This window comes from Ptiloglossa arizonensis, chromosome 6, assembly GCF_051014685.1.
Source record: "Ptiloglossa arizonensis isolate GNS036 chromosome 6, iyPtiAriz1_principal, whole genome shotgun sequence".
In the NCBI taxonomy this organism is placed as follows: Eukaryota; Metazoa; Arthropoda; class Insecta; order Hymenoptera; family Colletidae; genus Ptiloglossa; species Ptiloglossa arizonensis.
The window spans coordinates 25724011-25737053 of NC_135053.1; the positions used below are offsets into that span (position 1 = coordinate 25724011).

The 13043-nt window shown below is 50.8% G+C and overlaps 1 protein-coding gene and 1 long non-coding RNA gene across 3 annotated transcripts in view; one reads left to right on the forward strand and one right to left on the reverse strand.

Moving 5' to 3' along the window:
• Positions 1 to 578: 578 nt before the first annotated feature.
• Metro (membrane palmitoylated protein 7-like protein metro) lies at positions 579 to 7920 on the reverse strand. 2 transcript variants are annotated; one of them, XM_076314847.1, is made up of 11 exons: positions 6891 to 7920; positions 5856 to 6142; positions 5413 to 5544; positions 5036 to 5062; positions 3985 to 4152; positions 3724 to 3795; positions 3384 to 3508; positions 3170 to 3309; positions 2319 to 2621; positions 1918 to 2261; positions 579 to 1850 (listed from the first exon to the last, which is right to left on the reverse strand). In XM_076314847.1, the coding sequence occupies exons 1-11, from the start codon at positions 6931 to 6933 to the stop codon at positions 1674 to 1676; spliced, it is 1818 nt and encodes a 605-aa protein (XP_076170962.1). In that variant the 5' UTR covers positions 6934 to 7920; the 3' UTR covers positions 579 to 1673. The 2 variants fall into 2 exon arrangements, with proteins under 2 accessions (XP_076170962.1, XP_076170964.1); XM_076314849.1 differs by lacking the exon at positions 5036 to 5062 and having other exon boundaries at positions 6891 to 7915.
• Positions 7557 to 13043, forward strand: part of LOC143148488 (uncharacterized) — a 50107-nt gene continuing 44620 nt past the window's right edge. Inside the window, exons 1-2 of the long non-coding RNA XR_012992489.1 lie at positions 7557 to 8435; positions 9230 to 9270. This is a non-coding gene — a long non-coding RNA (uncharacterized LOC143148488). The remainder of the gene's footprint in view (positions 8436 to 9229; positions 9271 to 13043) is intronic.

Consider the following 13043-nt stretch of genomic DNA (forward strand, 5'->3'; position numbering starts at 1 on the left):
TTCGCGCACGAAAGCGAATTTCTCCGAAAACCGTGTATACCTCAAAACGCTCCAACCTTGCTCAATAACATCTTTTTATATCGGCAATAATTTTACCTTGTATATTTTCAATATTTTGTAACGTTTCTTTCTTCGCGAACGCGTTAGTTGACTCCGTCTCGCGAACTCTGCAGCATTTGACGCAACCGTGCACGATACACGGTTTATTTCCCGTTTCTGGTAACGATCCCGGTTCGAAGATAATCGATCGTTTCGTTCGGCGAGGAAAACACGGCGATCCCGTCGCCGGTTTGGAGCTATTTCTTTTCGGTGTTCTTCCCGACGTAAATTCAACAACGACGAACCGCGGTGAAATATCTTTGAGAAACGTTGCGACTCCAACGATTTACGCGTCACCGGATAAGATCGTCAGGGTTCGTTACTTTTCAACGACGCCGAAATTGTACCCGAATCTTGTACTTTACTCGACTTTTACGCGAGAAATAAATTAATCTGGTCCATATGCGACAACGAGCGTTCGAATTGTTCTCTTGGCGAGCACTGTCTCTCGGTAGAAACGGGAAAGGGTAAACACGCGCTTCAAAGTGTAATGCTATATTTCGGTAACATACAGAGTTTACATCGAGGACGAACTATTTAATGCAACGCCGACGCGTATAGCGCGCATAAACTTTCCTCGCGCTGGCAGCCGTTTAATTATGAAAAAAATAGCAATATCGTGGCAATGCTGATCGAGTGGAAAATACAATAATCGCGAGAACGAGTCTCGCCGTGTTCTAGGTACGATACTTATATTTGGCAACAATCAACAACAATTGGGATCAAAGGTCATGCGTGGTAGCAGCATCCGTACGCGTCGTTTCCAATGCCCGGAAATACCAGATTACAATTTTCTATCTAGACGAGGCGATACCATTTGTAATCGTTGATCCCAAACTTACGTAAGAGGTTTAACGCGGTTCGCGAATCCTCCCTAATATACCTTTAAACCTTTTCGCCACTCGCGAATACTCTGTGCTCGCGCGATAACGCGCGATGAGATCGGAGGACGTTGCACGATTCGTCGGACGTCACGAGAAGCTTCGGTCGATCGCAACGTTCGCGGCGGTAAACGCACAATAGATCGGGTAACAAAGACGAAACGGTCGATTTCGAACGCGCTGGAAACGAGGCAGCTCGAAAATATGTATATAAATATATATATATACGATAAATCGTCGATAATTCTTCGACTCACTCCTCCTCGAACTTTGCTCTTTCGAGCGTCGGGGCCGTCGACCAAACTATCGGAGAACGATCTATATCTGGCGTACGAGAAAGAAAAGAAGAGAAAAACGAAAAGAAGGAAAAAACGAAGGAAAGAAAGAAAGAGGAAAGACTCGGTTCGGTTCGAACCGAGCGTGGAAGTTTCGCAAACTCTCGACGTACCAAAACACTTATGCGAGTCTACGTATAGAAAGGTGTGGGTGTTACTCGGAAGTATTAGTCAACTCGAAATACCGGAAAAGTACCGACGAGAAAATACGAACGCGTTCGACTAAAATACGTATCGCTCGTGAGATTCGAAGAAAAGCGATCGTCGAACGGAGCGTGTCGTAAGATTTACGCGTTCGGAGCGCAACGTTTACCGAACCCGCGTTCTCGCTTCTTCGTGACCTTCGTCCGAGCGAAATTTATTGAACCCACGAAGCGGGTACCCAGAGCGGTTCCGACTCGACTCGATGAACCGCGTTGACCAACTGTTCGAACGCCATGGGGAGGTCCGCGTTCACGATCATCTCGTCGAACAGGTGAAAGTACAGAAACTCTATCCTGGCCGCGCTGTGCAGGATCTCGTGAAACTCCTCGTCCTAGAAACGAACAATCGTACAAGCGGTTGTAACGCGATCCGCTTCCGCGTAGAAATCGGCTCTTTACCGTGAAACCCCGAGAGTTGCTTTCGTCGAAGGTCGACCTGGCCCTGGCGTCGCTCCTCGTCTCCTTCAATATTTCGAATCGCGGCGGCTTGACGTATATCACGTACGGTTTCGTCTGCGGTGTACGGAGCATCTTCAGGGCCTGATAGTGCGGGTTCAAGAGACAGACGTATCCGGCGTTTATCAACGAGCTGACGCTCTCGGAACTGGTACCGTAGAGGTTGCCCTTGTACTCGCCGTACTCGATAAACTTTCCACCGATGATTTCCTCTTCCATCTTTTCGCGGCTCACAAAGTGGTACTCTTTGCCGTTGATTTCGCCCGGTCTCGGTGGCCTCGAGGTATCTGAAGAGAAACGGAAGGATAGAGGACTCGCGGAGAGCGAAGCGAGGTGAAACTTACAAGGCACGGGCGTCTTGTACTTATCGGGATCGGTGGCCATGAGCCGTCTCTTGAGCTCGTTCCTGCCGACTCCCGGTGGCCCGATCAGGACCACTGGTCGGTAGAGACCAGGCCTCGGGTAGAGCTTCGCGACCTCTTCGTAGGTCGGTATTTCTTCCCGGTCGAAATCGTCGTTCTCTGCAGCGTCATACATGATTTTTTTAGTTTTTACTCCTTGCAAGTTGCACTTTGTAGGCGAGGCGTGCAAAGAGGTACTGGGACGGGGGCACAATGAAGGCAAAGGCACTGGAACAGAACACAAGCCTAACCGACGGTTAGGTCGTCAGGCCATCATACGTTAAGAAGAGCAGCCGTGACCAATTCACGGAATCGTCGCGTAATCTCATCGAGCTCGTTGAAAACCTCGAACCCGAGAGTCATCGTTTTAGTCCGTTGTTCTTTCGTTAACGTTACACGTTACGCTTCGTTAGCGCCTCGCTCGAGCCGCGTTATCGTTTCGCACGCCGTTGAACTCGTAATTCGCGTTAAAACCACGAGTGGAGATTATGAAACGACGTAAGAACGTAACGTAGCGTGGCGTGGCGTGGCGTGGCGTTGCATGGCGTGACATGGCGTGGCGCGCCAGGGTTTCCCAAACTCGTTCTTTTTTTCGGAAGTCTCGCGTTCGGCCGCTCGAGGCCGGTTTCGTACTTTCGCGAGTATCCGCGTACGCGACGCGATCGAGTCGATTTCGAGATATCGAAGGAACGAGAGAATCGGGAACGGTAAATCGTGTCGGCCGTTCGCGTTTAGGAAACACCGGCGAAAGCGCGATCGTTTCGCTTCTCCCGAGCGCAAGCCACGCGACTTACTTATATCGTCGTCGTCGTCGTCGTCGTCGTCGGTCTTTTTCTTCTGTTGTCTCTCGAGAATAATTCGTCTTTCCTGAAGAGCTCTACTGGGGATCAAGCCAGCTCTCGTATTTCGATCACCCTCGCGCCTGGCCTGCCACCTATTTCGAAACGAAGGTAATTGGAACGTAATACTGCCTGCGTAAAACAACGAATCTAGGTATTGGAGTCGTACCAATAAGCGTCATCCTGGCTGACGATGTGGAGTACGTCGCCCCTGACAAAGTCTAGTCCGGCTTCTTTGCAAGGCGTATAAGGATCTTCCGCAGCTTTGTACGAAAAGTGCGCTCTCACTCGCACCTATCGCGCAACAAGAGGTTTTTTTGTTTTTTGCTTCGCACCGCATCTCGGAGGCTCGTTTCGCGAGCACCTCGTCGAACCGGAGAGGTTTCTCGATGCGGATCGTTGGACGCGTCGTTGTTCGTACACGGAGAGAGAATCCCGGTCTCTCCGAATCGAAAACGTTCCCCTTTCGACGAGGCGTTCGCTGTTCAAATCGGTGCTTCGGAACGTACCTTGCTCTCCCGAATACCGCCTTTACTGTCCGCCGGGACTATTTTAAACGTGATCGTACCTTCCGAATTTTGCTGAAAGAGATCGATACGAGCGTCTTTTATACCCGTGATCGTTTTCGTTTCGTGGGGGCGATTCGAGCGCGAGAAAAGCGCTCGTGGAAAACGCTTTTCAACGCTTCCGAACGCTTTCGAACGGTTTTCAACGCGGTGGTGAATTTACGAAATGGCGTTTGAAAAGCTGAAAGAGAAACAGTGGCCTACCAGTATTTTAAGAACGCAGTCCGGAGTTTTTCCTTCGACGTTGATGCCGTTGACCTCGCAGACTTCGTCACCGACGTGAATGAGGCCGGATCTATCGGCCGCGCCGCCGTGCATTATTCGCGCTATCATGATCTTGCCGGTGAGCTCGCACGTTTTTATCGTCGCCCCCTATTGTCAACGTGTAAACTAATATTTTCATTGCGTCGCAAGGTGCGCGTGTTACGGAGCGCCTTCGTTTTTCTTCAAAAAAATAAATAAAAAGAAAGAGAACTGATCCCGAAGGCGTAAACGCCGTGTATTCATCGATCGTGCGCGCAGATACGGCTAACCGATCGAAGCCGCGACCGCGTTCCAAGTCTCGGATGCAAACACTCTTTCGTTTCGAAATTTCTCGAGATAAACGCTCGACGCCCTCAAGATTGCGTCTCTCTCTCTCTCTCTTCCGTTTCCTCGTAACCCGTTACGCGTTACTCGCGATGTTTAAAAATCGTGCGATCGGGCACGCGAAACGGATAAATTTCGCGCGCGCGCCGATAACGACGCATCCGTCGCGTTACCTCGAGAGATTTACTGCGACATTTACACGAGGACATGCGGGACAATAACATAGGATACAATTGTTACGATAGAGAAATCGTTTTATTTACAAGCAAAAATCACAAACAGAAAAACACAAACCAACGGGGGATTGAAGTGGACGCAAGGTGTGTAAAGTAAGAGTAAGCGAGAAATTAAGAAATTAGTGTTGGCGGGGAAACAAAAAACAGCCTTCTATTTACAGCTCGCTTCGTCCACGCTCTGTTCTCATTCCAGTATAGAGGTGAGATCGCAAAGTGAAAAGAATCGAAAAGAAGAGAGAAAGAAAAGAAAAAAAGTACTCCGACAACTAGACGATTATACGTGTCTAACGAACGAACGAAATATGAAAACTCGAAATGAAAAAAGAAGAACGTAAACGAACAACGTAAACGCTACCAAATCGTACTGCGAATCGATGATACGCATGAAACGTTTACAGGCCTGTACATGTTTTGGCTTGAAGGCGACTTACCACGATCGGTTCAATGCCAGTGCCACACTTCGAAGCAAGTTTGACGATGAAAGAAACACGTGATTACTTAAGAAGTGTTGCGAGCATCGCTCGCACGATACTCGGGGATACGTAATTCGATACTACGGTACTTATTACGGGAACACGACGCGTCTACGTCGGTACAAAGGATTAATCAGGATCAAGTCCCATGCAAAATCGACGTGATTACGCTAAAACGTAGGTTACGCTATCGCTAAATATTTCTCTATCCTTAATTGCTCCGTCGATCGTAGTCGATCGTTCGTCTACTACGTCGTATATCTCTTTACCGTGTTATAAGAGTGAAAAACCTCAAAGACACTCTAAGTACCGAACGTGCGGCCTATCTGACGTACCAAGGGCTCGTTCGACTTGACCAGCTGCACGATCTTCACGGTCTCCTCGTCCTCGTCGACCTCGAAAGGAATTTCCGGTAATCGGGGAAAGTAGTCTTTCATGGCGACCGAGTCGTGGGCGCACAAAAGACCCTGCGGCAAAGTTTTCTTTCCCCTCAATTGTTCGGGTAACTCCTACCTCTGGATCGGTGGAACGTGAAACGTCGTTTTCCTTTTTCTTCTCTCTCTATACCCCAAACCCTCCCCTCTCTCTCTCTCTCTCTCTCTCTCTCTCTATCCGTCCATCCCAACCCCCACCCCACCCTTCCCAATTCGATATCAAAGCCGATCGAACTGGAAGCTTTCTCCCAAGGAACTTTGTCCAAGTTCGACGATCGTTGGGTCTTCGTTTTCCTCGTGAACAACGTTTCGCGCGACACCGGTCCCAATGTTTACCGTCCTACCTGTACGTGCGGTTTTTGAAGAAGGCGAAAGAGCTCCTTGCAGTCCTTCGAAGTGTGCGTTTTGGTCGATAGCATGCCTAAAACATCGATGTTGATGTTCATGGAATTGGAGAGCACCGGGAAGAACTTGTCGTCCTTGACATTGTTCACAATTTTATTGTGAACGTTCACCAAGGCGTTCAACTCCTTCGACTGCAACAAATCGCTGAGGAATCCAAACTCTTCCTCGGTGCAGCTCGGTATTTCGTTCTTGTTCTCCTGCAGAGAGTTCAGGAGCTTGGACAACGCTGTGAAACGAGACAACGAGCGTGTTTAACGTACACCGAAAACCCATTGTTCCCATCGCGACGGTACGCGCAACGAAAGACGCGTAACGTTCCATCGCGAATGTTTTCCGTCAGCGAGCCTCGTTATCGGAATCGTATCGCAAAAGAATCTCGCCGCGTTGCTCGAACACGGTTCACGGAAACGCGTCCGGTTCGCGACACATTTACCTCCTGATCGATAAATTAATTTCCTCGCGACCGTTGGCGAACCACTCGAACGTAACTTGTCCTTTCTCGTACGAAAAGGAAACCAACGCTCGCTCCCGATGTTTTCCTTCGCGTGTCGGTACCGCGCGAGGAACCTCGTTCGAGGAAAAAAAAGAAATAAGAAAAACGACGAAGGAAAATACGCTCGAGCGAGACGGCTCGATTTTTCCGTTACAATTTTGTATTTTAGCGTTCGCGCAGAGCCGCGGATAAAAGTCCGAGTCGATAAAAATAGACGCGAAGCACCTGTCGTGTACGGTACGTTTCTCGCTTTTCGATGTTTCGACGTTGAACCGAACCGGTAAAAATCCGCACCTCGGTCGCGCGAGGGGACGGCACTATTTTTAAATTCGTGACGTTCGCAGGCATCGCTCGTGCCGATAGTCGAGGAACAAACGACGAAAACAAACGACGCCTTCGAGAGGAAGCGTAAGCGGTATACGTACCGTGCACGTATCGTCGATAGGTATCTCGAGGAGACGAACCTCGCAGCGTTACTCACCGGGATCCCAATTCACGTTTTCCATGACGAGCGCCGCTGTCATAATTCCATTCGACCGAGAAAATCTCCGATACGGTTTTCCGGTGTACTCGAGACAAAGGTAACGGAGAGCGCAGCGTCGAACAGTGGCGTGGTTCGCGATATCGCGTCGAGAGACGATGAAAATTCAGGTCAGTCGCGATGCTTATTTCTAGCGGATTGCTGGCCAGCGCCGCGAATAACCCGGTAAAATAGTTTCTTGTTTCGCGTCCGCGGCTGGAATATCGCTATCATAGCGAGAATAATCCGTTACGTAAGCAACTGTCACTCGACACGGGGTAGGATGACGAGCGCCGCTAGATTCCCCAGCTCTCTCTCATCGCGGCGAGATATTCCTCTCGTTTTCAATCGGCCGAATACTCGGGAACCACCAACATCCTACCGATCATTCGCGAGAACACACCCGCCGCGAATATTTACCCGTAATCGCCGCGAATACCGTGCGATTTAACCGACACTGGCGCCCTTGTAAGGGTTTTCGGTCATTTTTCGGCTTGGACGCGACACGGCGCGCTGCTACCCACGGAAGCCATCTTTAAAGGCGCCACTGCTTCCTCACTGCCGTCGGTACCTTCCCTCTCTCCCTTCCACTCGGGCTTCGCCAACCCCTGTTACCGTACGTCTCTCTCGATACCTACGCACGTATATCGCTTCTCGCTGCTTCCTTTGTTCCACGGTTTCGGCCTTCTCCACCGAATTCGTCTTTTCGGAAATTGAATTTTTCCACCGTGTCGATTTTCTAGTTTCTTTCCGTACTTTTCCCTCCGCCGCACACCCAGCCCCTTCTCCGCGATTCCGTTACCCTTGTTAATCTATATTTCGAACAGTGGGGAAGAACGAGAGAGAGAGAGAGAACACCGCGAAGAAACCGTAGCCGCGTCTACCTCTCGCTTTTGCGCGCAGTGCCGTAACAATTCACCGATTCGATCATAGTTTTTTTTCTTTCTTACGATTTTTGGAACGTTTCGTTTAAAAATATTTCAACCTCTCGCGTTTGCAAATTTCACGGTGAACGAAACCGTTCGCGTTTATCAGCAACGAGCACGAACACGGGAGAAAAAATTGAACGATCGATTTCTATCACTGGTCTTCTACGTGTGGTAACGCGAACGGCACGCCAATCGTGGTATTCGATTTAACGCGTTTCTTGGTCGCTGAATCTCGCCACTTGCGCCACGTTCGACCTTAACTTTCCGCGCCGTTGGTCGTTTTCTTTCCTCGCGTGTCGCGAATACCGCTTATTTTACACGTACGGTCGTTTCGTTCTCGTTGGGAGGAAACGATCGAATACGACGATTCGAAATTGCGCGGTCGCGATTCCGTTTCGCGTTGTCGTCATCGTCGGAGCGCGGCAGCACCGTCGACTGTGTATACATGCAGTTGTCTGCACGAAACATCTCGCCGCTAGCTTCGGAGTATTTTGTGAATTCTGTGTTGTTTTTCCTTGTGAAATTTTTGTTGGTGATTGTTACAAGGAGCCCGTAATTCCCTCTTTGTTCAGTTTCGGTAAGATCGTCGACTTGTTTTTACTTTTCCCAAGCAACGCTGCTCGAAATTTGACATGGCGTTGACACACACAGACTTCTGTCGAAATTTCGACGAAAAGCTGCGACCGTTTTCGATCGCTCGGCTTCTTTTCCTTCCAAACGGCGCGTACCGTTTCGCGACGATGTCGTTTTCGCGCTCAAAGTTTCCCTTTGCAACTGCTCTCGCGAGAGATACCGCGTTCACCGACGTCGGAACGCGTATCTCTGGTGCCTATGATCCACAAGTGGTTGTGTAGCACGAGTTGTGTATATAAAACCCGATGCTTCCAAATTCGACGATAACCGATTCGTCTTCGATCTCTTTGCGACGGATAACACCCAACGAGCGGTCAGCGACTCGTTCGGTGTTCTCGCTTCCGAACTGTATGCGTCGAAGCGTGGAAACGACGATGTTAAATGGTTACGATTGTGCGGTTCTGAGGTTCGTTTGTCAAGCAAAGAAGTCAAAATAGTTGCGTTTAGCGCTCCGGCTCGTCGAGGCGCCAAATGTAAAAACGCGTTCGCGTTACGCATGGTGTAGATTTAATCGATCGCGCGAGGAGATTGATTGTAAATAAAATCGTATCAGATTTTATAGTTGCAAGTAATTTTACTTCTCGACGCGTCATGCGAATTGTTATAACCGATCGATCCAAGATTTGTTCTGGCAATAAAAACTATGATACACAGAAAGTTGATGTTTTGTGTTTATTGGAAAACGCTCACGATGTGGTCTACGCTGTATTTGAAGTACACTTTTTTCGTTTGTTGCAGTTACTCCCGTAACCCCCGTTTATTTTTCATTCGTCATTTTGGTAAGTTTCTTGATTTTACGTTCTTACAGCCCTCCGTCTTTTTCCCTCCTATTTTTCGTCCACGTTACTTTCGAAGGTACGCACGTACCCGTTTACCGATAAGCGAGGGTACACCGCGGCGAAGCAACGGAAAAGGCAAACCGGCTGCCTGCGTTATCGGTCCGCGGCCGAGATAGCTACCGAGATCTCCTCCGCTAGATGGCGGGACGAGCATCGTTTCGAGCTCGTTCGAAGCTGTGCAATTCCGCGTGCATATTTTAAAAGGACCGGTGCAACGCGAGCGGGGAAACCGATAGCCAAATTTGATCATTTCGTAAACGGGGAAAAAATGGGAAGGTTCGTTCGTTCGGTGACGCTCGAAATGCAAAAAAGTCACGAGTGAACGCGGCTCGCGTTGGTCGAATTAACGTCGGTGTTCTAACGTTTAAAATTTACGCCGAAAAAACGGAAATATCGTTTCGTCGGTGAAATTTTTCACGGCGTTGTTCTCGGATCTCGGACGAATTTAGCGCGGCTTTGACGCAAAAGGTACGGTTATCGAAATTGCCCGTTGCGTACAACAGCGGGACGGAAATACGAATAAAGGGGCGCTACGTTCGTAACGACGCGTTCTAAATCCAATCCCGTTTCTAGAAACGTTTTAAATTCGTGGAAAGAACCGCGGCAAAGTGCCGGGGCAAAAGTCCCACGGAGTTGTTAAACCGTTTCGCGCGAAATGTCGTTTTGTTCGATCAAACGTCGAAATTTTGCAAATTTTCGGCGTTTCTTTTTGCGCGCGCGTGCGTTTTTTGCGTCCACGCTTCCTCTTCGAGGGTCGAGACCGGTTCGATATCGGTTGGACGAAAGTCGGAAATTTGAAAAGTCGAAAACCCTTGAAACGGTAACGCGGTGGATACCTGGTCCGTTTGGAAAGTGTATTTTCGGAAAATTGGTGAAAATATCGGGTGTACGAGACAGGAGGCTGTCGTTTCGTATTCTAATTCGGCGAGTCGTTTCGCTATCGTCGTGCTTGACGTTCGAGGTCTCGGTTTATCGCGCGACGAGATCGGTTTCCCGTGTCGGGTCTCGGATCGTTTCGAACGCGTTCTCTCGTCTGGTTCGCGCGGTGTTTCCGCGAGGAGGATTTCGGCACGCGGCAACGGACAACGGAGGAGTTTCGCCGCGCGAGAGTCGAACGGTTAACCGCGATCACCTTTTCGTAGGACATCGATGCACGGTTCGTTCGTTTCGATTTCGTAGGGCCGTTCTCCCTAACCGACCCACTCTGCTTCTCCGCGTTCGCGAACGATCGAGCGACGTTCGCGATTTCCATCGATGCGATCTTTTCCCTCGTCGAACGTGTTTCTTTCTTTTTTCCCCCCGATCGTTTCCGGCGCAGCACCGACCCGATTTGAATTCCTAAGGAGGAATCGCTCGAAATATATCGATGATTCACGTTCTAAAGTCGGCAATGTTAAATTGCACGCCGGAATCTTTTTCGAAAGCCCGTACGCGCACGCGCACGCGCCTCGTAACTGGTTTCTCCGAACGTCCTCCGCGTACCTCGACTCGTTCGATTTTCGATCCCGGTGGGAGAAAAAATATTATCGGGGAAATAAAAATTTGCCGAATATAAATATCGGTTTCGTCTCGAGGTATCGAGGGCGAGTCGGGAACCGCTCTGTTACGACCGAATCCGTATCGAGGATCGACAATCGAATATCGTATGGACGATATCGGTCGGTCGGAAAATAGCCGGCCGAAAGGGACGGCGCGCGGTCCGTGCGCGATGAATTAATCGAAGAAAATTTGTTCGATATTATTCGTAGCTTTGAGCCGGGTGGTAGGTTCCGCGATAGCCGGTAAACGTAAAAGAGGAGTTATCGGTGCGCCGCGTCGTCCGTTTCGTCGAACGTTTCGTTCGCGAGACAGAAGGGTATGCAGAAGGGCAGCGGGCGGAAGGGAAGGCGGGAGAGAGGGCCGTAGATGGGCGCGGTACCGGGCGAGGGGCGCACGAGGTGTCAGGAAAGTGTTTTACTAGCCTTAATTTCGTGTGCTTTCGCAGCCAATATGTCGGGCAGTAAATTCCAAACTTTCCGCCCGGTTTCGCGTTTCGGTGTTGCGCGTTTTAGCGGATCCGCGGTTTTAACGAGCCCGTTCGTCCTCGTTCCGCCATCCTCCGCATCCTCAAGGAACGCCCGGCGGATATTAATTTTGTAAACAACCGAGCACCTTGCCGGCCGTGGACGTCCGCTCCGACCGAACGATTTATTTTTCCGAATCGCCGCGCTCGGTCTCCGCGGCGAGATACGCGACTCGGGGAAACGTCCCCGTGGGAGCGGTCCGAGCGCGATCGGGGACCAGAGGCGTTCGACGTTTCGAAAATCGAGCCGGAAGCCGCGTCGTCGAGCGGCCGCGTTGCAAATTGAAAGAAGATAAATACGGTGGCGAGCTTCGAACCGAAATAGAAGGAAAATGTCACGGTCGAGGAACCGAAGGAAGGGGAGGCCGGTCAGGGGGGAAGAGGCTGGACCGGCGTACTCCCGTACTCACGGATCTTTACCGAGTCGTCGAGCTACGCTCGTTCTCGGCTTTCGTTTTTCTTCGCAAACGTTGTCGCGAGGCAAACTCGCGTTAGCCGGCGCGCTCCGCGTCCGTCGGTCGCCGACGTGGCTGCGAATATTCCGAACCGGGTGAAACGGAACGATTAAATACGATCGGGGAACAGCCAACGGCGGCCCGAAAAACCCACCGAGTGCAACGAGAGAGCGTAGGACCGCGCCGCGATCGAGGGGACGACGATCGCGACGGCTGCGACGATCGCGGAGCCAGGGCTACCCGAAAGAAGAGATACGCAAACAGGAGAGGGGCCGAGGAGAGGAACGAGACCGACGAATCGATGGAGCCAACATCGAGCTTCGAGGAACCGATAGAAAAAAACATAGTAATTTAGTTAGTAAAACGTAAAGCCAGCACGTCGGTGGCCGGAGAAGGAAGGCAAACACATTAAACATTTAGAGGGCATAATAACCCGTGGCATACGTAATACGGCTGGCGCCCTCTTCACCGATGGCTATGAATAATGTACATACGCCAAGGTATGACGTAGGCTCGCCGAGCTGTGTGTATTTCACGGTGGGGTAGATCGACCTGACTATTTCCAATAACCGCCGCGTAACGTTATCGCGAAGTCGCGCGGCCGCGCGCGAGCCACCGAACGACCCGAGACCCTTTCGCGTTCTTCGATCTTGGCTTCCGTCGGTTACCTCGCTTCCGTCCTCTCCGTCGGCTCCGTTCTCCGCTTGGCCCCGTTTCGATAACGCTTTCTACGTTTTCGGACCGGCCGACGAGAACGAGCCGCCTTTCCGAAACCTTTGTCTCTCGAACGTTAAAATTTACGATTGCTCCAATTGCGCGCGTAAAACTTTTACGAGCGGAAAGTTCGCCGGACGAACGGACGATGCGCGAGGCTGTCGCGAGAAAAGAAGCACCGGCGCGGCTCCGGCTCCGGCTCCGGCTCCGGCTCCGGCTCCGGCTCCGGCTCCGGCTCCGCTCTTTGAAAATTGGCCGTGAACGGAGGAAATTTTTTCGGCGGCCAGCGAGACGAACGGAGAGAGGGAGGGCGTTGCGACGAATCGAGCGACGCGCGCGTTCCGCGAGCCCTTTGACGTCGATGGAACGCGGTCAAAGGGACGGGCGACGATCAAAAGACGTTACGCGTTCGTTCCAAAACGCGAGATCGTTAGCCGAGGTCGCCGCTGAGCGCGACACGCGCGCTTCGAGTGCGACGAATT

Coding starts and splice junctions, on each gene's coding strand:
- Metro (XM_076314847.1), bottom strand. CDS start 6,933: ATGACAGCGGCGCTCGTCATGGAAAACGTGAATTGGGATCCCG. Junction 5,545..5,855: donor TTCAAAAACCGCACGTACAG/GTAGGACGGTAA, acceptor ACTTTGCCGCAG/GGTCTTTTGTGCGCCCACGA. Junction 4,153..5,035: donor CTGGCATTGAACCGATCGTG/GTAAGTCGCCTT, acceptor CGTTGACAATAG/GGGGCGACGATAAAAACGTG.